Source organism: Mustelus asterias, chromosome 9 (assembly GCF_964213995.1).
Source record: "Mustelus asterias chromosome 9, sMusAst1.hap1.1, whole genome shotgun sequence".
NCBI lineage: Eukaryota > Metazoa > Chordata > Chondrichthyes > Carcharhiniformes > Triakidae > Mustelus > Mustelus asterias.
This window is the reverse complement of record NC_135809.1, coordinates 61,128,976-61,152,278: the sequence shown is the minus strand read 5'-3', so window position 1 is coordinate 61,152,278 and position 23,303 is coordinate 61,128,976. Positions and strand designations below refer to the sequence as shown.

Sequence of the window (23,303 nt, the reverse complement as noted above, 5' to 3'; positions counted from 1 at the left end):
TTTGCTGTAAGGCTAAAGGAAAATTAGCTGGAATTTTTATGATGCATGTGGATGATTCCCTATGGGGTGGCACAGAAGAATTTGAAAACAGGATAATTGAGAAGCTGAAAACAGAATTCAAACTAGGGATTCAAGCAGCTAGTGCTTTTCGGTATCTTGGTCTTGATATCCAAAGTATCTCTGGTGTAACGGTGAGTCAACAGGGATATCTGAACAGTATTGATCCCATTCCCATCACCAGAGAGAGGTCATTGGAAAAAGAGGAACGGGCCAACAAAAAAGAAACGGAGCAGTTGAGGGGTATGATAGGACAGCTAAATTGCTATGCACACAGACAAGACCAGATGGGAGCTATAATGTCCTAGAGCTCAGTAATGTGTTGAGGCGCGCCACAGTCAGAGATCTTGCAAAACATTAAAAAAGCTAAAATTAGAGGAATGCATGATTAAATTCCCAGCACTAGAAGAACCGGAAGATATGAAGTTGGTTGTGTTTAGTGATGCCAATCTACCAGATGGACATTCAAGTGGTGCTGGATTCATAATATGCCTGGTAGGTAAGGAAGGAAAATGTTGCCCCTTGGCTTGGGAAGCAAAGAAAATAAAAAGGATAGGCGAAAGTACATTGGCGGCTGAAACCTTAGCGTTAGTGGAGGCGTTGGATATGGAGATGCATTTGTCTGACACATTAATAGAACTATTTTTATGGGCACATCAGGTAAGAAAGTACCAATTGAGTGTCATGTGGACAATGTTCACTCAACAAAAAGTGTGACAGAAAAATAACTAAGAATTGATTTGGCCAGCATTAAACAAATGCTGGAAAACAAGGAAGTTTCCAACTTAACTGGATTGGTGCAACTCTACAGGTATCCGATTGTTTTACAAAAGGGAGTACAGGTACTGGTAAGTTATTAAGAATACTGGAGGATGGTGGTCTTTAATTTTTTTTTTTCAAAATAATGTAACCGGTGATAATTTTGTATAGGATGTAATGTGACCATTGGTAACAAGTTATAACGATCAGCTGACCCAATAAACCATAGAACCAATTATAGAATGACGTGATGGTCAGCTACTCACCATAAATAAGAACGTGTGGGAATTGTGGAGAGCTTGGAGTGGCCCAGGGCGAGGCCCCAAGTTTGGAGTATTGAAGTTTCTTTATTAACCACTTTTTGATTTATAAGCTGAATTAAGTTTTGTTATGTTTTTATTGTCTGCATTTGAAGAGTTCCTTCGGAAGAAACAATCAGAGCCACCGGACAATAGTCATTAAGAGTAAACAAACACTGGGGGTTCATATCTAGAAGAATAGGAACGCAGGGAGGTATTTTTAAACTGCGTATAGACAATTGGTCTAGTCATACTTGGAGTACCGTATGCAGTTCTGGTCATCGAGTTATTTACAGCACAAAAGGCCATTCAGCTCATCGAGTCCATGCCAGTCCTTTGTAGGGCAGTCCAGTCAATCCCATTCCCTCAGTCGATCCCTATAACCCTGTAAGTTTAATTCCTTTAAGTGCCTATTCAATTTACTTTTGAATCAGTGATCATCTCCATTTCTTACCTATCTCATGGGAGGAGGGGGGGGGGGTCAGTTTCAGGTGATTACCCCTCTCTGTGCACGATCCAAGTAATTTTTGAGTGGTTAAATGCACAGGGTTATGGGGATAGGGTGGAGGGGAGGGCCTGGGTGGGATGTTCTCTTGAAGAATTGATGTAGACTCGATGGGCTGGATGGCTTCTTTCTGTAATGTAGGATTTTATGGTAGGCTTCAGTGTGGCAATAGTTTCAGTAACAAGTTTTATATGCCAAATTATTTGAAGGCCATTCATTTTAAGCAATTAAAAGGATGCAAGATTGCATGACAGCTTTGGCAGATGCCAGCTAAAAGATATGTGGTGGTACTACATACTTGTGACATTTACCATGGCACATTTTCCTCAGATCCACCATTTTTTTCACATTTGGAATCACATGGTCTGATGTGTTTGAAGGGAACATGTTGTCAGCTCCCTGCAAAGTGTTCTGGATGACTCTTCTCTAAGAAAGGTATAGTTCAGTGATTTGCTACGGTAATAGAACAAAGAACAAAGAAAATTACAGTACAGGCCCTTCAAGCCTGCACCGACCATGTTGCCCGACTTAACTAAAACCCCCTACCCTTCTGGGGACCATATCCCTCTATTCCCATCCTATTCATGTACTTTGTCAAGACGCCCCTTAAAAGTCACCACCATATCCACTTCCACTACTTCCCCTGGCAACGAGTTCCAGGCATCCACTACTGTGTAAAAAATCTGCCTCGTACATCTCCTTTAAACCTTGCCCCTCGCACCTTAAACCTATGCCCCCTAGTAATTGACTCTCCCACCCTGGGAAAAAACTTCTGACTATCCACTCTGTCCATGCCCCTCATAATCTTGTAGACTTCTATCAGGTCTTCCTTCAACCTCTGTCATCCCAGTGAGAACAAACCAAGTTTCTCCAGCCTCTCCCCATAATCTTGCATTGACACACTTCATGCTTCAGCACAGTAAAAACACCATCCATAAAAGTGCACATGCAGTTCAAGGAATGATCTTTGGTCACAAATAACATGGTTGAGATAATATACTTGTATCAAAATGAACTAATGATGCACAATAATCAAGGCTAGTCCATTAGAGCACATCAGTGGCATGTTTCATATATAATGCATGGGACTGTGATAAGGGCTGGTATCAGAAAAATAACAGTATACGGCTGCTGGTTGTCCATACACTGCTGCGAAGGACTTGTATCCCTTTTATAGATTTAGCTAAAGGGCAAAAGGGAACATGGAATAAAATTAAAAAGGTTACCAATTATTAGGAAAGGCCAGTAGAAAATTCCTCACTCCCAAATCAGCATCAAGAATCTGGGGTTCTACTTACATTATTGGGGAATCACCTTAAATTAAACTGGGTCCTTAATGGGACACACAAGGAGGCATGTGGTCCAAGTGATGCATGCTAGGCTTCAAGCCTTCAGTCCTGTTACGATTTCAGCATCCAAACATCTTCAGCAGAAATAGGTGTCAGTCATCACGTTTTCACCACACAGTATACAGATTTAATTATTTTGCCTTCTGGTTATGTCAAATTGGAACTCTTTAAATGGCTGTCAATGGTTCAAAATTTCATGCTCATTGCAGAAGCTCCCATTGTCCACTGTGTAATTGGGAGCTTGTCACAAGGAAGCAATTAGGATAAAGTCCAGATATTCTAATTGGAACAGTTAATGAGACGCGCTGCAGCTCACCATTCTTCCTGATGTGTCACAGCAGAAATATTTATTCCTGTGTGTGACATTGGCAAATAATTATATTTAACAGAAGAGTTGGTAATATATGCTGCCCCACAATCTGTTAAATTCTTATAAAGATGGACAGTACCTCAACATCAAACTTGAATACTCCACCACCTTGTGGTAGAGGAAGGGAATAAAGAAGAAAATAAAATCAGTTTGTTAGTTGGCTGGCTGCGAGTTAACAGTGAAACAAGATGCGTCTCTCTGGTGATTTTTCTCTTCGAGACTGGAAGAGATCTATTACATTGATCAGCTGGACCAAGAATTAGTCCCAGCCACTCTAGATAGCCAAAATAAAAAATCACTATTCTTTGAGTTTCAGCCTACGCAATAAATCAATAGGTTATTCAAGCATATATGTATCATTTTAGCAGAGCCCAATTTGGTCCTCAGAGGATAACAGACATGTGAACCTATAGAAAGGATGACTGGATAGTATCATGAAGGGGAACCCAGTTAAATTTTCTTCTTAATCTAGAGCTCGGAAGTTAATTACAGGATCCATATCAGGAGCCTTCCAGTACAAAATTAAAATCAGGATCTTGTATGTTTTCTAAAAAATGCATTTAATGCAAATCAAATCCTTAAATAAATACATCACATAAATACCTTCATTAAAGTCATCTTCAGCTGAGATCTGTGTAAGTGGGGACTGTGGTCGAGAATCACCTGCCAGGGAGTAGCTGTGTTCAGCCTGAATGTGTGGAGCGGGCGAGAGTTCTGCATCCATCAGTTCACATTTATCAGAAAGGAAAGGATCATTGAAGAGGTGGCCCAGCATATCCTTAGAAAGCTCATCCAATATCTCTGTGAAGTGCTGAGGAAATATGCAAAATAAGAAAACAAGTTTGAGGCTTGGAACTATGCCCAATAACTAAAGCTGTAACTTGACATTGTTAACACGGAGGAAAAATAAATAGCAAAAACAGTCAAAAGTCATGGCAATTAAAAAAACATTATGTACACAACTGTTCTTTCCAATGTTAGTGATTGTGTTGGGAAATGTACTCGAGGGCACTGCTTTTTTTCTGGCAGGCGACTGCGGATGATGGCCACAAGACGTTACTTTAGTTTCACTGAGCAAAGCTGCTATGGGCCAGAGGGGTTGAAATAGTAAACTGTTGCTGAGAACAGTTGTTTTATTGATATGCAGGTAGACACTGTTTAAAGTGGGACAAATGGCTGCAGGATTCAGCCACCAAGGGTGCATGAGGCCAACAGATCAGCTGTCTTTGCAAACATTGAATCTGCTATAGGTATTACGTGAACCTATTTGCTGCAGTCCTCTGGAACTTAGGAGCACTGTGTACAAGGATTGAAAGAAGAAATTCTTAATGGATCCAAATTATAAATGCATCACTTAGCTGCTTGACCGGGACTGCGGCAGGTAATGAGGGAACCAACCAGAGGGAAAAACATTACGTCAACCTCACCAACCTGCCTGCCACAGATGCATATGTAGAAGTGACCACCGCAAGGTCCTTTTGGAGACAAAGTTCCATCTTCACATTGAGGATACCCTCTGTGTTGTGTGACACTACCATTGTGCTAAATGGGATAGACTTAACAGATCTAGCAATTCAAGACTGGGCATCCAGGGGGCACTGTGGGCCTTCAGCAGAAGTAGAATTGTCCTCGAACACAATCTAACTTCCTCAACTCTAATATTACCACCAAGCCAGAGGATCAACACTAGTTCAATTAAGGGCGCAGGAAGGCATACCTAAAAATGAGGCATCAACCAGGCAAAGCTACAACACAGGACTACTTGCATGCCAAGCAGCAAGTCATAGACAGAGCTAAGCAATTCCACAACCAACAGATCAGATCTAAGTTCTGTAGTCCTGTCACATCCAGTCCTGAATGGTGGTGGACAATAAAACAACTCACTGGAGGAGGCACCACAAATATCTCCACCCTCAACAATGGAGGAGCCCAGCATGTCAGTGCAAAATATCACAGAATCATACAGTCCCTTTCAGTGCAGAAGAGACCATTTGGCCCATCAAGTCTGCACCGACTCTCTGACAGAGTATCTTACCCAGGCCCGCTGCTCTGCCCTATATCTGTAACCCCATACATTTACCATGGCAAATCCACCTAACCTACACATATTTGGACTGAGAGGAAACCAGAGCTCTTGGAGCAAACCCATGCAGACAAAGTGCAACTCCACACAGACAATCACTCAGGGCTGGAATTGAACACGGAGCTGAGAGGCAGCAGTGCTAGTCACTGTGCCACCCTACAAGATAACGTTAAAGTATTCGCAATAATCAGCCAGAAGTGCCAAGTGGATGATCCACCTCGGCCTCCTCCGGTGGTCCCCAGCGACACTGATGTCAGTGTTCAGCCAATTCAATTCACTCCAAGTGATATCAAGAAATGGCTGAACACACTGGATACTGCAAAGGCTATGGGCCCTGACAATATATCATAGATATATCAGCAATAGTACACAAGAATTTGTGCTCCAGAATTTGCTGTGCCCCCAGCGACCCTATTCCAGTGCAGCTACAACATTGACATCTACCCAGGAATGTGGAAAATTGCTCTGGCATGTCCTGTACATAAGAAACAGGACAAATCCAACCTGACCAATTATCACCCCATCAGTCTACTCTCTATCATCTGTACAGTGGTGGAAGGAGTCATCAACAGTACTGAAAGGTGGCACTTACTCAGCAATAACCTGCTCACGGGTGCTCAGTTTGGGTTCCATCAGGGTCACTAAGCTCTTGACCTCATTTACAACCTTGGCTAAAACATGGACAAAACAGCTGAATGCCAGAAATGAGGTGAGTGTGGCTGCCCTTGACAAAAAGACAGTGTTCAGTGGAATTTGGCATCAAGGAGCTTTGGCAAAACTGGAGTCAATGGGAACTAGGGAGGAGCCCTCCATTGACACGAAAATGGCTGGACTTGCAGGTAGTGAGGAACATTGTCAGAGGCTACAGAAGGATATAGATAGGCTGGAAATTTGGGCAAAGAAATGGCAGATGGAGTTCAATCCAGATAAATGCGAAGTGATGCATTTTGGTAGAACTAATGTAGGGGGGAGCTAGAAGATAAATGGCAGAACCATAAAGGGTGTAGATACGCAGAGGGACCTGGGTGTGCAAGTCCACAGATCCTTGAAGGTGACGTCGCAGGTGGAGAAGGTAGTGAATAAGGCATATGGCATGCTTGCCTTTATAGGACGGGGCTTGGAGTATAAAAGTTGGGGTCTGATGTTGCAGTTGTATAGAACGTTGGTTCGGCCGCATTTGGAATACTGCGCCCAGTTCTGGCCGCCACACTACCAGAAGGACGTGGAGGCTTTAGAGAGTGCGTAGAGGAGGTTTACCAGGATGTTGCCTGGTATGGAGGGGCTTAGTTACGAGGAGAGATTGGGTAAACTGGGGTTGTTCTGACTGGAAAGACAGAGGATGAGGGATGACCTAATAGAGGTGTATAAAATTATGAAAGGCATAGATAGGGTGAACGGTGGGAAGCTTTTTCCCAGGTCGGTGGTGACGTTCACAAGGGGTCATGGGTTCAAGGTGGGGGGGGGGGGGGGGGGGGTTAACACAGATATCAGAAGGACGTATTTTACACAGAGGGTGGTGGGGGCCTGGAATGTGCTGCCGGGCAAGGTGGTGGAGGCGGACACACTGGGAACGTTTAAGACTTATCTAGACAGCCACATGAACGGACTGGAAATGGAGGGATACAAAAGAATGGTCTAGTTTGGACCAGGGAGCGGCGTGGGCTTGGAGGGCTGAAGGGCCTGTTCCTGTGCTGTATTGTTCTTTGTTATTGGTTGGAGTCATACCTGACAAAGGAAGATGGTTGTGGTATGTACTTATACTTCAGGAACTGCAGCATTTCAAGGCAGCTCACCACCACCTTCAAGGACAATCAGGGATGGGTGATACATGTTGGCCTAGCCAGCAGCACCCTTAATTTAAAAAAAACTTCATCTGAAGAAACTTGTCACATATTTGCTTAAGAAAAGCAAAAGTTAATTGGAGGAGTACTGATAACACAAGAGCCTATGGCTGCCAAGATATAGCCTTAAAGTATTTTGACAGTACTGAAGAACAACAACAAACACACAATATAATCCAAAGGTACTGATTAGGCATGAAATCACATTCTCTCCAAGGGCCCAATAAAAAGGTAGCAAGAACAGACTGTTTATATTAAATCTTAACATAACTAATATATTACAAAGCACAAGTGCATGGTTCTTCATGCTTTATGAATTACAATAAAAGATAAATGGTAGGTGTGGGGATATTTTTGCATCGTAAGAATTTCAAACATGTGCAATCTCAACAGGTTATTCCAATCCATGCGGGGGACTGCTTCACCGCTGGTGGGAGAAATGATAAATTTGTCTTTTAATAGTTTAAGTATTATACAATGTTAAAGTATGCCAGATTACTTGAACTGTTGAACATCTTATTTAAAAGATAAAGATTGTACAGGTTTATCCAGAACCCTAAATATTGATGTGCAAAAATATGGGAGTTGGAACATCAGATAACTTCAAGGTCTGTGAACAATGCTGAGAATTAATTCCAATGTTAGTCATATTTTCTATTCTTTCAAGGGATATGGGTGTTGCTGGCTATGCCCATCTTATCATTCAGGACCTATGAAGTTTGAAAAATGGTAAACTTCAAATCCTTAAAACCACCTGACTTGCGTCAAACATTGTGAAATTAACCACAGAGATTAGAGAGCCTCAGCGTCAATAAAACAATGTTTCCTCTGGCGCAGGTGCTCTTGTATTACAATAGTTGCTTGGGAGAACGGCTGCAGAATTCCGAGGTACAGAAGGATCTAGATTTCTGGTGCATGAGTTACAAAAACTTAGCATGCAGGTACAGTAAGTAATTAAAAAGGGTAATAGAATGATATCCTTTATTATGAGGGGAATTTAACATAAGAAAAGGATGTCATGCTTCAATTGAGACCATATCTTGAATGCTGTGTGTAGTTTTGGTCTCCTATGTAATTGCATCAGAGGTGGGTCAGAGGTTGTTTACTAGATTGATAACTGAAATGAGTGGGTTGTCATGAGGATAGGTTAGACAAACTGCACTTGTTTCCACTGGAGAGTGAGCGTTGGTATTTTATTTATGTGTCACAAGTAGGCTTACATTAATATTGTAATGAAGTTACTGTGAAAATCCCCTCAACACCACACTGCAACACCTGTTCGGGTACACAGAGGGAGAATTTAACATGGCCAATGCACTTAACCAGCACGCCTTTCGGGCTGTGGGAGGAAACTTGAACACCCTGAGGAAACACATGCAGACACAGGGAGAATGTGCAAACTCTGCACACAGTGATCCAAGCTGGGAATTGAACCTGGGTCCCTGGTGCTGTGAGGCATCAGTGCTAACGGCTGTCACTGCGCCATCTCAGGTATACAGGATCCTGAACAGTCTTGACAAGTTGGTCGTAGAAAGGATGTTTTCTCTTGAGGGCTAGTCCAGAACTTGGGAACACAGTTTTAAAATTAGGGATCATTCTTTTAGGAAAGAGATGGAAAGTTTTTTTCCTCAGGGTTGTGAAACTTTGGAACTCTGCCTCAAAGGGAGGCAGGGTCATTAAATATTTAAGATGGAGGTAGATTGATTCCGTTGTCTAACAAGAACCCAAGATTATCACGGGTAGATGGGATGTGGAATTCGTAACACAAACAGATCAACCATGATCTAATTGAATGGCAAAGCAGGCACAAGGGGCCAACTGGCCTACTTCTGCTCTTATTCCGTATTTTTGTATGCTCATAACATTTACAGTGACTGGATCCCCAAGATAAGTATTCTATTTTTGTGAGAAATAATTTGAATTGGCACAAAAATAAAACAAATTAGATTGCAGTAATGTTATTTTAGTTTATTGGAGCTCAATGTGTTTGCAGTCACACCAAGTACATCTAGCAGAGTTAACGTATAACTGAAACACATACACATCAAGCATTGCAGTGTCAATCCCCAACTGTTAACAGACTTTTGCATACATTCTTGCAAAGATTCTCAACCAAGAATGTTTCAGGGGCTCTGTAGGCCAAAGTAATACTTTTGTTTTAGCATCTATTCCAAAATAGACACCACCCACTCAAAAGTCGAAATGCAGGTACAGCGTGTAATAAAAAAGGCAAATTGGATTTTGGTATTTATTGCAAAAGGACTAGAGTATAAAAGTAGAGAAGTGTTGTTGCAATTGTATAGGGTTGGTTGGTGAGACCGCATCTGGAGTATTGTGTCCAGTTTTGGTCTCCTTATTGGAGGAAGGATGTGGTGGCAGTTCAGAGGATGTTAACCAGATTGATTTTGGGGATGAAGGGGTTGATGTATGAGGAGATTAAACAGTTTGGGCTTGTACTCACTGGAGTTTAGAAGGATGAGGGGGGGATCTGATTGAGGTATATAAAATTTTAAAAGGATTGATAAAATAAATGTAGACCAAATGTTTCCTCTTATGGAACAATTTAGAACAAGAGTTCACAGGTATAGGTTGAGAAGCGGTAGATTTAAAACTGAGATGAGGAGGAATTACTTCTCGCAGAGTGGTGAATTCGCTGCCCCATAGCACGGTGGAGTCTGAGTCATTGAATGGTTTCAAGGAGATAGCTGTATTTCTAACAAAAAAAAAGGATGAAGGGATATGGGGAACAGGTGGGGAGATGGATTTGAGACCAGGGAAAGATCAGCCATGATCTGATTGAAATAGTGGAGCAGGGTCGAAGGCTCAATTTGCTTACTTCTGCTCCTAATTCCTACATTCGTATGGGCTAAGTGCGTAGATATTAACATGTTCTCAGATTATGTAACACATTCTCCCTTTACATGAGGTGTAACTTCAGTGGGAGCAAGATAAATTACAAAGAACTTAAAAAATTGCAGTTCACACATAATAAATACCAGAAATGGGTAAATGTTTAGTTTGATCACAGGCTTCTAACAACAAAATCCACAGAGCAATGATCCAGAAATTTCTTCATCAAGTTAAGGGCTAAAGAACACCGAGCAGTGTGTGAAAAAAAAAATAAAGCCACTATTAACCATGAAGAATTAAGGAAGTTAAGAATTTTGGATTCTTTTGCACTAAAAAAGTGATTATGTAGCTAACCTATTTGTGCAATATTCTCCAACGAATCTTTAAAATCTGACAAAATACAGGAAGATTTGATAACCAAGTATGGATTGGCAATAAAGGCAAGCAATGCTTTTTTTTGTACTTTGTAGCTAATTGTTATATAGAAAAATAATTTCCGTTTGCAGAATCACAAGAGGGGAGCCTCAGATGAAAAATGGTCGATACCCTGACCTATTGTACACAGGTGTAACCACTGTTGCATGCTTATTGTAATTGATCAAGGAATGACTGCTGAGATATAGGCACCGCTGAACTATAACTGGTTATTGGATGAACTGGACTATATACAGAAGCAAAACTAGGTGTAACTCAGTCATGAACATTGTGTCTCTCAGCTGTGTAAAGTACCGTTTCCCCAATCCCACACGAGGACAGCAAGCACTCTGTGCCTGTTACCCCGAGAGTCGGTGGGGAATGCATCCCTGCCAACTGTGACAGGCCTGCTGCCATTTCACGCATTGAACATTGATGGCAGCAGGCAGGACTTCCATCTGAATTTGGACAGAAGTCCTGCCTTGGAAAGTTGTTGGCCAATAGCTCTTTAGAAGCTTCAGGCACAGAGCCGCAGAAGCCAGAAGAGGTACTGCAGCATGTGAGTGAGTCAAAGTCTTAACACCACACTTCAGGTTAGTACAAGGGGTCTTTGAGGGAGAGGGGTGTCAGCGCTAGAGCTCCCAGGTCTCTGAAGGGAAGATATCCCCAGTCTGAAGGAGCCTTCCAATTGATGTTTTCCTCTCCCAAATTGAATTGAGTGAGTATCTCCCTACGTTTGATATGTTCCTTAGTCTTGACTGTTGAGTTGACTCTGATGTGAAGACTTGTCCAGCCTCAGATTTACTGTCCAATCCTGAAGCAAATCAGAATCTTAAAAATTTATCCCTCTATGGTGCTCAGTTCTGCTTGATTTGGTCCTTCCATATGCCCAAATCACTCTGGCAAAAGGAATTTAGAATCCATAGCTTTTAGGAGGTTTGCACTGATTTTTTAAAAACTTCAGTCATAGTCATGAAGTTTTCTTGTGCTGACCAGCTTTTCACAGATTCTCACTGCAATCAATGACCCTTTTTGGTAAGTGTTCCTAAGCTTCAGAGTTTTAAAATTAATTGCTGGAAATTACTATGAAGCGCTATTCACTGCTTTCTTCCCACTGGGGAATCGCATTTAAGCAATTAACTTTTTTGACCCCCCCAATTGCAGCCTTACAGTCGCCAGAGTAATGGCACCAACTTCAGACCCCTACTACTGGATGTATCGAAACCTATACTCACTAACAATGGAATTTGTCTAGTGCTGCCTGTTTTTTTGGACTATTAAGTTGAAGATTTCAGCTTTTTTCAAGGTTTACCCACTTCCTTTGACTCTATCAGATTGTTTTACAAACCACCATGTGCTATGATGCAGCCCTTAGTACACTGCACGCCAATCAGCCTCCTCGTCTTCTACAGCACTCTATTGGGAGATTTGCAACTGTCTTATCAAAGTCTTCAGTTTTGGCACTTTGAGGTCAAACTTACAACCATTTTTTAATCATTGAAAATAGGAGGAGTAACCATTCAGCCCTCCGAGTCTGCTCTGCCAATCATCATGGCTGATCATCCAACTCAATAGCCTGATCCTGCCTCCCATAATCTTTCACCCAAGAGCTATATCCAACTCCTTCTTGAAAGCATACAATGTTTTGGACTCGACAGCTTTGTGTTAGCAAATTCCACAGGCTTACCAAGAAATTTCTCCTCATCGCAGTCCTAAAAGGTTTATCCCGTATCCTTAGACTATGATCCCTGTTCTGGGCATCTCTACCATTGGGAACATCCTTTCTGCATCTCTACCCCGTCTAGTCCTGTTAGAATTTTATAGGTTTCTGTGAGATCGCCCCTCCCCCCTCATTCTCCTGAACTTGAGTGAACATAATCCTAACCAACTCAATAGCTCCTCAAATGTCAGTCCAACCATTCCAGAAATCAGTCTGGTAACCTTCGTTGCACTCCCCCTATAGGAAGAGCCTCCTTCCTCAGATAAGGAGACCAAAACTGCACACAATATTCCAGGTGTGGCCTCACCAAGGCCCTATATAAAATTGCAGCTCCTGCACTCAAATCCTCTTGCTATGAAGGTCAACATACCATTTGCCTTCTTTACTGCCTGCTACACCCACATGCTTGTCTTCAACGACTGGTGTACAAGGACACACAGGTCTTGTTGCACATTCCCCAGTCTTTACTTAGTCATTCAGATAATAATCTGCCCCCTGTTTTGCTACCAAATGGATAAGTTCACATTTATTCACATTATACTACATCGGATTTGATTCATTATTGTCACATGTATTAACAATGAAAAGTATTGTTTCTTGCGCGCTATCCAGACAAAACATACCATTCATAAAGGAGGAAACGAGAGAGTACAGAATATAGTATTACAGTCATAGCTAGGGTGTAGAGAAAGATCAACTTAATGCAAGGCAAGTCCATTCAAAAGTCTGGCAGCAGCAGGGAAGAAGCTGTTCTTGAGTCAGTTGGTACATGACCTCAGAGGCTTTTGTATCTTTTTCCCGACGGAAGAAGGTGGAATAGAGAATGTCCAGGGTGCGTGGAGTCCTTAATTATGCTGGCTGTTTTGTTGAGGCAGCGGGAAGTGTAGACAGAGTCAATGGATAGGAGGCTGGTTTGCTTGATGGATTGGGCTACATTCACGACCTTTTGTAATTCCTTGCGGTCTTGGGCAGAGCAGGAGCCATACCAAGCTGTGATACAACCAGAAAGAATGCTTTCTATGGCGCATTTGTAAAAGTTGGAGAGAGTCGTAGCTGACATGCCAAATTTCCTTTGTCTAAGTAGAGGCGTTGGTGGGCTTTCTTAACTATAGTGTTGGCATGGAGGAGGGAGGGGTGGGGGTGGGGGAGGAGGAGGACCAGGACAGATTGTTGCATCAGCCATGCAATTGCCCACTTACTCAGCTTGTTCACATCACACTGAAGCATCTCTGCATCCTCCTCATAGCTCACCCTCTCACCCAGCTTTTTGCCAGCTGTAAATTTGGAGATATGACAGGTATTTTCCTCATCCATTCACTAATGTAGATTATGAAGTGCTGGAATCCTAGACTGATCCCTGTGGTACCCCACTAGTCACAACCTGCTATCTGGGAAAAGCACTGTTTATTCCTACCCTATTTCCTGTCGGCCAACCACTATTCTATTCATCTCGCTAGAATCATAGAATCTCTACAGTGCAGAAGGAGGCCATTCAGCCTGTCAAGCCTGTACCGACAACAATCCCACCCAGGTCCTATCCCCGTAATCCCACATACTCACCCTGCTATTCCTTCTGACACTAGGGCAATTTAGCATGGCCAATCAACCTAAGCGTACATCTCTGGCTATGGGAGGAGCCCAAAGCACCTGGAGGAAACCCATGCAGACACAAGGAGAACATGCAAACTCCACACAGATAGTGACCCAAGACCTAAATTGAACCTAGGTCCCTGCTGCTGTGAGGCAGCAGTGCTAACCACTGCGCCACCCCAATCCTATGTGCTTTAAATTTACTGTTATGGTTCAGGTCAGAAACTCCGAAGTATTTTATGAATCTCACCTGGATCATAAGTTTTGCCTCAAATTTGGCTAGGATAAGCACGAGATGTTTCACTTCAGATATGAATCAAATGATCCACGAGGGAGCAATTACAAACAAGAAACAGAACCACTATAATTTATAACTCTAAACAAATATATCTAATGTGTTCCAATCAAACCAATGCCATAGACAAAAGACCCTTTTCATAGGTGAAACACAGCAAATACTAATGCTCACGTGATACTGAACTGGAGATCTTTCGATGACGTCCGCAGTACTCTGGATAGATTCAGGACTGTTTGAAGTCAGAACAGCTTCTCATATCAGGCAGACTCTTTGGTCAAGCTACCAACAGCAGGTTTTCTACTCTCGGAAGGCTTTCAGCTAAACATCAGAATTTCCCAAAAGCCAGAGAGACAGACAGAGAGAGACACTACTGTCAGTCTGATTCCCAGTCCCTTCTAAACAAAAACACTGCTGCCAGCCAAAAACAGAAAAAAACCTTGACTTCGCAAGGAAGAAAATAAACCTGACCAGAATCCATTACCTTCCTCCTAACATTGCAGGGCCATAAGACCAATTCCATGATAAACAAACAACCACCAATTAAGCTATTGAGATAGTAATGAAAGGACATTTCCAGCCAAGCCAGTAACAAATGACATCAGCTGAGGCTGAGAGCTAAGAAAACACAAGCTGTGAGAGCTGCAGCGATGATAAAAAAAATGTTCTTAAAGGTACAATGTCACATTGCATGCTAATCTCTCCTGTGGGAGTTGTGAAAAGCCTTCTGGAAGTCCAAATAAACCATATCCATTAGCTCCCCCTCATCAACTCTAGTTACATCCTTGAAGAATTCCAGTATTTGATTTGATTTATTGTCACCTGTATTAGTATACAGCGAAAAGTGTTGTTTCATGCGCGCTTTACAGACAAAGCATACCATTCATAGAGAAGGAAAAGAATGCGCAGAATGCAATGTCATAGTCATAGCAAGGGTGTAGAGAAAGATCAACTTAATGCAAGATAGGTCCATTCAAAAATCTGATGGCAGCAGGAAAGAAGCTGTTCTTGGGTCAGTTGGTAGGTATCCTCAGACCTTTGTATCTTTTTCCCAATGGAGAAGGTGGAAGAGAGAATGTCCAGGGTGCGTGGGGAACTTAATTATGCTGGCTGCTTTTCCAAGGCAGCAGGAAGTGTAGACAGCGTCAATGGGTGGGAGGTTGCTTTGAATGATGGACTGGGCTTCATTCATGACCTTTCGTAGTTTATTGCATCTTAGACAGAGCAAGAGTCACACCAAGCTGTAAATACAACCAGAAAGAATGCTTCCTATTGTTGTACCTATCAAAGTTGATCAGACCATCTTGTCATTGTTTGATATCTAACCCACTACAGTGGTGTCATCAGCAAACTTGAAAATCAAATTGGAGGGGAATTTGGCCACACAGTCATAAGTGTTTAAGGAGCAGAGTAAGGGGCTGAGGACACAGCCTTGTGGGGCACCAGTGTTGAGGATGATTGTGGTGGAGGTGTTGTTGCCTATGGCAGTCTGTGGGTTAGGATAGTAGATTTGTCAAGCATGATTTCCCTTTCGTAAATTCATGCCGACTCTTAAATTCTGCCACTGTTTTCCAAGTTCGGCTTTAAAATCCCCAGTACTGACGCCAGACTGACTGGCCTATAATAATTTCGTTTTCTCTGTACCTCCCTTTTTAAATAGTGGGGTTACATTAGCTATCCTCCAACCTGTAGGAACTGTTCCAGAATCTATAGAATCTTGGAAGATGACCACCAATGCATCCACTATTTCTAGGGCCACTTCTTTAAGTTCTCTGGGATGTAGACTATCAGGTCTTGGGGATTTACTGGCCTTCAATCCCATCAACTTCTCCAAAACCATTTTTCTTCTAATATGGAGGATCTGGCAGATGGAGTATAACGTTAACAAATGTGAGGTTATTCACTTTGGAAGAAATAATAGCAAATTGGATTATCTAAATGGAATGAAATTACAACATGCTGCTGTGCAGAGGGGCCTGGGGGTCCTTGTGCATAAGACGCAAAAACCCAGTCTGCGGGTGCAACAGGTGATCAAGAAGGCAAATGGGATGTTGGCCTATATCGCAAGTGGGACAGAATATAAAAGCAGAGATGTCTTGCTGCATCTGTACAGGACATTGGTGAGGCCGCAGCTGGAATACTGTGTGCAGTATTGGTCCCCTTATTTGCGGAAGGATATATTGGCCTTGGAGGGAGTGCAGAGAAGGTTCACCAGGTTGATACCAGAGATGAGGGGTGTTGATTATGAGGAGAGACTGAGCAGATTGGGTTTGTATTCGTTGGAATTTAGAAGGCTGAGGGAGGATCTTATAGAGACCTATAAGATAATGAAGGGGCTGGATAGGGTAGAGATGGAGAGATTCTTTCCACTTAGAAAGGAAGCTAGAACTAGAGGGCACAGCCTCAAAATAAAAAGGGGGGTCAGTTTAGGACAGTTGAGGAGGAACTTCTTCTCTCAGAGGGTGGTGAATCTCTGGAATTCTCTGCCCACTGAAATGATGGAGGCTACCTCGTTGAATATGTTTAAATCACGGATAGATGGATTCCTGATCGGTAAGGGAATTAGGGGTTATAGGGATCAGGCGGGTAAGTGGAACTGATCCACTTCAGATCAGCCATGATCTTATTGAATGGCGGGGCAGGCTCGAGGGGCTAGATGGCTTACTCATGCTCCTATTTCTTATGTTCTCATTGATTTCTTTCAGTTCCTCCCTCTCACTAAACCCTGTGTTCCCCAACATTTGATATGTTATTTGTGTCCTCCATTGGGAAGACAGAACCAAGTATTTATTTAGTTGGTCAGCTATTCTTTCTTACCCCTTATAAATTCCCATTTCTCACTGAAATGGACCTACATCTATCTGCCTTCAATCGTTTTCTCTTCACATATCTATAAAAAAATTTAGAGTCAGTTTTTATATTCCCTGCAAGCTTACTCTCATACTCTTTTTCCCCCCTTCAGAATCAACCTTTTAGTCTTCTTTTGATGTAATCAATCCCTTGGTCCTTCTTTTAAATTTGATTTTTGGAGATTTTGGGGTCATTTACAGGTATAAATGCTCATATAGCTCTAACCCGCATATAGTACATTGGTTGTGACTAAGGAACGATTACTGAGACAAAGGTATGCTTGAACTATAGCTGTTTAGTGATGAACATAACTATATACAGATACACATGACCAGCCATAATTCAGTCTAAGCCACAAACATTCTCTCTCTACTCTTGGTTACGTGCATCTTGCACCTTCCGCGGGAGTTCACCTCTGTTATCCTGATGGCAGTTTACATTCCACCCCATGCGGATGTGAAGATCGCGCTGGACAAAATATACACCACTACAAATAGCCTTGAATGAAACATCCCGAGGCCTTGCTCATCGTGGCCGGGGACTTCAATCAGGCCAAGCTCAAGAGTGTACTACCAAGTTACCACCAACACGTCTCCTGTTCCACCAGAGGCCCAAACATCCTAGACCACTGCTACACAAATGTCAAACATGTCTACCGCTCTATCGCCAGCTCACACTTTGGCAAATCAAACCACAAGGCTGTGCTCCTGCTCCCAGCTTACAAGCAAAAACTGAAGTGGGAGAATCCATCAAAGAAAGTTGTACAATGTTGGTCTTAAGAATCAGATGATCTCCTACAGGACTGCTTGGAGTCAGTGGACTGGTCAGTATTTAGAAACTCTGTGACCAACCTGAACAAGTATGCCACTACAGTTACTGACTTCATCATAGGTGTGTAGAAGACAGTGTGCCAAAGAAGTAAATCCGCATGTTTCCCAACCAGAAACCACAGATGAACAGGGGTATCCACTGCTTGCTGAAGTCTAGGTCTGAGGCGTTCAATTCAATCCTGACCTATACAAGAAAGCTTGTATAGGTCAGGACCAAGCTAGGAGTCTCAAGCTAGCCACAGACCCCCGCCAACTATGGCAACGTCTGCAAGATATAACAGGCTACAAGATGAAGGCACGTGAAATCGCCACTCCAGCGCACCCCTCCCTGAGGAGCTCAATGCATTCTACGTCCGTTTTGAGCAAGAGGTCAGCGAGAGCATGCCCTCCACCCTGGAAGCCTTGGATGAACCTGTATCTGAGCTCACCGTTGCAAATGTCAGAGTAGCTTTCTCGAAGGTCGACCCAGGGAAAGCGACTGGCCCGGATGGAGTACCTGGACGAGCACTCAGATCCTGCATGGATCAGCTGGCGGAGATATTCACAGATATCTTCAACCTCTCTTTACAACAACCTGAAGCCGCCATCTGCTTTAAGACGACGACCATCATCCCAGTCCAAGTGTGGGTTTCCTCCAGGTGCTCCTGTTTCCTCCCACAGTCCAAAGGTGTGCAGGTTAGGTGGATTGGCCATGCTAAATTGCCCCTTAGTCTCCCGGGATGTGTAGGTTAGAGGGATTAGCAGGGTAAGTGTGTGGGGTTGTCGTGATAGGGCCTAGGGTGGGATTGTTGTCGGTACAGACTTGATGGGCCAAATGGCCTCCTTCTGCACTGTAAGGATCCTATGTATTCTATGTAAAAGCCAAGCAGCGTATCTTAATGACTATCGTCCAGTGGTTCTGACATCCATCATTATGAAGTGCTTCGAAAGACTAGTCATGGCACAAATCAATTCCAACCTCCCAGACTGCATAGATCTACTAAAAAGTGTGCCTACCGTCGCAACAGGTCCACATCAGACGCCATCTCCCTGGCCCTGCACTCAACCCTGGAACAGCTAGATAATAGCCACCTATGTCAGATTCCTATTTATTAACTATAGCTCAGCCTTCAACACCATTATTTCGACAAAACTCATCCCCAAACTCCATGGCCTGGGCTTCAGCTCCTCCCTAAACGACTGGATCCTGAACTTCCTAACCCACAGACCACAATCAGTAAGGATAGTCAACAACCTCCTCCATGATCATCCACAACACCGGTGCCCCACAAGGCTGTGTTCTCAGCCCCCTACTATTACTCCTTATACACCTAAGACTGTGCTGCCAAATTCCCCTCCAACTCGATTTTCAAGTTTGTTGACGATACCACCGTAGAGGGTTGGTTCTCAGACAGTGACGAGACAAAGTACAGGAACAAGATAGAGAATCTGCTGAACTGTTGCAGTGACAATCTCTCCCTCAACATCAACAAAATGAAGGAGATTGTCATCGACTTCAGGAAATGCAGAGGAGAACATGCCCCTGTCTACATTAACGGGGACGAAGTAGAAAGGGTCGAGAGCTTCCAGTTTTTAGGTGTCCAGATCAACAACAACTTGTCCTGGCCCTCCCATACTGACACTATAGTTAAGAAAGCCCACCAACACCTCTACTTTCTCAGGAAATTTGGCATGTCAGCTACAACTCTCACCAACTTTTACAGATGCACCATAGAAAGCATTCTTTCTGGTTGTATCACAGCTTGGAATGGCTCCTGCTCTGTCTAAGACTGCAAGAAACTACAAAAGGTCGTAAATGTAGCCCAATCCATCATGCAAACCAGCCTCCCATTCACTGACTCTGTCTACACTTCCCACTGCCTCAGCAAAGTAGCCAGAATAATTACGGACTCCACCCACCCTGGACGTTCTCTCTTCCACTTTCTTCGGGAAAAAGATACAAAAGTCTGAGGTCACATACCAACCGACTCAAACAGCTTCTTCCCTGCTGCCATCAGACTTTTGAATGGACTTACCTTCCATTAAGTTGATCATTCTCTACACCCGAGCTATGACTGTAATACTACATTCTGCACTCTCTCTCATTTCCTTCTCTATGAACTGTATGCTTTGTCTGTATAACGTGCAAGAAACAATACTTTTCACTGTATGCTCATACATGTGACAATAATAAATCAAATCATTGTGTGGTTGGTGCTGTTCCTCCAGTCCCACACATTAACCCTTTGAGCCCTCAACACGCTAACACTGCAGGCCAGTTGTAATGGTATTCATGTTGTGAACAATGTGCTGGTGTACAATTATGAAACTTCTGGACATTTTACTAACGACATGGCTTGAATTGGATCACCTACTGTCTTAAAGTTTTGATTACATAAATAGTGATGATAGTGAAATATAAACTTTGCTCCTGGGTCATTTTATTTCATTGCATCAGCCCCTCTACAAAGCAGCACCAAAAGTACTTGTTCTGTAATCTGAGTGAACCTAACAGCAGAACAGGAGGAAAGAATGCAAGCGTTATTAAAGAAACTTTTGACAAGTATGCAGTGGTGAAAATCCAGGTAAAGCAGACAATGGGACCTTTGATATTTTTCACATTCCAGACAATTATCAATTTGGGAATAATAGCAGCACAATGACAATGTAGACTTTCATTTTATTTCTTAATACATTTCAACTTGTCCCACCCAAAATGTAGGAGGGACAATTCTACAGCCCACCCTCTCATATGCACATCCTTCCACAAACAGTTATCCCATTAAACTGCAGCCCCACAAACTTAATTCCAAAGTAATGAAATGCTCAGCTAAATAAGCAAGAACTTTCAGTATTTAAACAGCTGATGAAAAGCTGAACTGAATCTTTAGCAAGCTTGGAAAAAAGTAAACAGTTTTATTTGGCCTCCCTGCAGAGCATGAAAAAGGATGGCCTTCTCAAAACTACTCAAGCAGATATTGGTAAATTATCATCTTTTTTTCCTCAACTGATATAAAAAAACTACAGCTTACATAGAACATAGAAAGCCACAGCACAAACAGGCCCTTCGGCCCACAAGTTGCGCTGATCATATCCCTACCTCTAGGCCTATCTATAGCCCTCAATCCCATTAAATCCCATGTACTCATCCAGAAGTCTCTTAAAAGACCCCAACGAGTTTGCCTCCACCACCACCGACGTCAGCCGATTCCACTCACCCACCACCCTCTGAGTGAAAAACTTACCCCTGACATCTCCTCTGTACCTACCCCCCAGCACCTTAAACCTGTGTCCTCTCGTAGCAACCATTTCAGCCCTTGGAAATAGCCTCTGAGAGTCTACCCTATCCAGACCTCTCAACATCTTGTAAACCTCTATCAGGTCACCTCTCATCCTTCGTCTCTCCAGGGAGAAGAGACCAAGCTCCCTCAACCTATCCTCATAAGGCATGCCCCCCAATCCAGGCAACATCCTTGTAAATCTCCTCTGCACCCTTTCAATGGCTTCAACATCTTTCCTGTAATGAGGTGACCAGAACTGCGCGCAGTACTCCAAGTGGGGTCTAACCAGGGTCCTATAAAGCTGCAGCATTATCTCCCGACTCCTAAACTCAATCCCTCGATTAATGAAGGCTAGTACGCCGTACGCCTTCTTGACCGCATCCTCCACCTGCGAGGCCGATTTAAGAGTCCTATGGACCCGGACCCCAAGGTCCTTCTGATCCTCTACACTGCTAAGAATGGTACCCTTCATATTATACTGCTGCTTCATCCCATTGGATCTGCCAAAATGGATCACTACACACTTATCCGGGTTGAAGTCCATCTGCCACTTCTCCGCCCAGTCTTGCATTCTATCTATGTCTCGCTGCAACTTCTGACATCCCTCCAAACTATCCACAACACCACCTACCTTGGTGTCGTCAGCAAACTTACCAACCCATCCCTCCACTTCCTCATCCAGGTCATTTATGAAAATGACAAACAGCAAGGGTCCCAGAACAGATCCCTGGGGCACTCCACTGGTCACTGACCTCCATGCAGAGAAAGACCCCTCCACAGCCACTCTCTGCCTTCTGCAGGCAAGCCAGTTCTGGATCCACAAGGCAACAGCCCCTTGGATCCCATGCCCTCTCACTTTCTCAAGTCTTGCATGGGGGACCTTATCGAACGCCTTGCTGAAGTCCATATAGACCACATCCACCGCTCTTCCTTCGTCAATGTGTTTGGTCACATTTTCAAAGAACTCAACCAGGCTCGTAAGGCACGACCTGCCCTTGACAAAGCCGTGCTGACTACTTTTGATCATACTAAACTTCTCTAGATGATCATAAATCCTGTCTCTCAGGATCCTCTCCATCAACTTACCAACCACCGAGGTTAGACTCACCGGTCGGTAATTTCCCGGGCTGTCCCTGTTCCCTTTCTTGAATATAGGGACCACATCTGCAATCCTCCGGAACCTCTCCCGTCTCCATCGACGATGCAAAGATCATCGCCAAAGGCTCCGCAATCTCCTCCCTCGCCTCCCACAGTAACCTGGGGTACATCCCATCCGGTCCCGGCGACTTACCAACCTTGATGCCATTCAATAGTTCCAACACATCCTCTTTCTTTATGTCCACATGCTCGATCCTTTCTGTCCACCGCAAACCAGCAGTACAACCACCCAGATCCCTTTCCACCGTGAATACCGAGGTAAAGTATTCATTAAGCACCTCCGCCATTTCTAACGGTTCCGCACAAACTTTTCCCCCTTCACCTTTTAAGGGTCCTATGCCTTCACACCTCATCCTTTTACTCTTGACATATTTGTAGAAAGCCTTGGGATTCTCCTTAATCTTACCCGCCAAGGTCTTCTCATGACCCCTTCTCGCTCTCCTAATTTCCTTCTTAAGCTCCTTCCTACATCCCGTATACTCCTCTAAATCCTTAACACCTCCTAGCTCTCTGAACCTTCTGTACGCCTCTTTTTTCTTATTCACCAGGTTCATCACAACCTTCGTGCACCCCGGTTCCCGTACCCTACCAACACCCCCCTGTCTCATCGGAACGTTGTCATGCAGAGCTCCAGACAAACATTCCTTGAAAATCCTCCACTTTCCTTCGGTACTTTTCCCCATATTTGATCCATATGTATAACTTTATCAATCGAAAAATAATGTCTCCAGAAGTTATTGATCTAAATAGTTCTCCGAAAGGTACAAGTTTGAAGAGTACCTTGTATCCTCTGGTATGAAAAACATTTGTTTTTGAGGGAGTTCATTTTTCTACTCTATGACAAAGTGGAAAGTACTGCACACAAAAACATATTCTTATTTAAACTGGAATCTTGCTGTAATTCAAGCAAACAATTTCAAACAGATTTTAGCCTATTGTGCTAAATCTGGCTAATAGTTAATTTTCTTCAACTTCAGTATTTTAGATCAAAGTAAACAAATGTGTCACTCCCTAGCTAAAAGGGAAGGGGTCAGCATTAGGATTGTGATAAAATGCATCCATTACCAATCATC

General features: G+C 43.2%; 1 protein-coding gene across 4 annotated transcripts in view; it reads right to left on the bottom strand.

Moving 5' to 3' along the window:
- The window catches only part of creb3l2 (cAMP responsive element binding protein 3-like 2), a 96,774-nt gene that overhangs the window by 58,051 nt on the left and 15,420 nt on the right, over positions 1 to 23,303 (bottom strand). For 3 of the 4 annotated variants that reach the window (XR_013498744.1, XM_078220262.1, XM_078220261.1), the window contains exon 2: positions 3,943 to 4,150. Coding sequence is in view for 3 of the 4 variants with exons in the window: in XM_078220262.1 (XP_078076388.1) it covers positions 3,943 to 4,150 (208 nt within the window). In the remaining variant the exon portion in view is untranslated. Of the gene's footprint in view, positions 1 to 3,942; positions 4,151 to 14,306; positions 14,446 to 23,303 lie in introns of those variants that run through there. The other variant, XM_078220264.1, reaches the window with a different exon arrangement.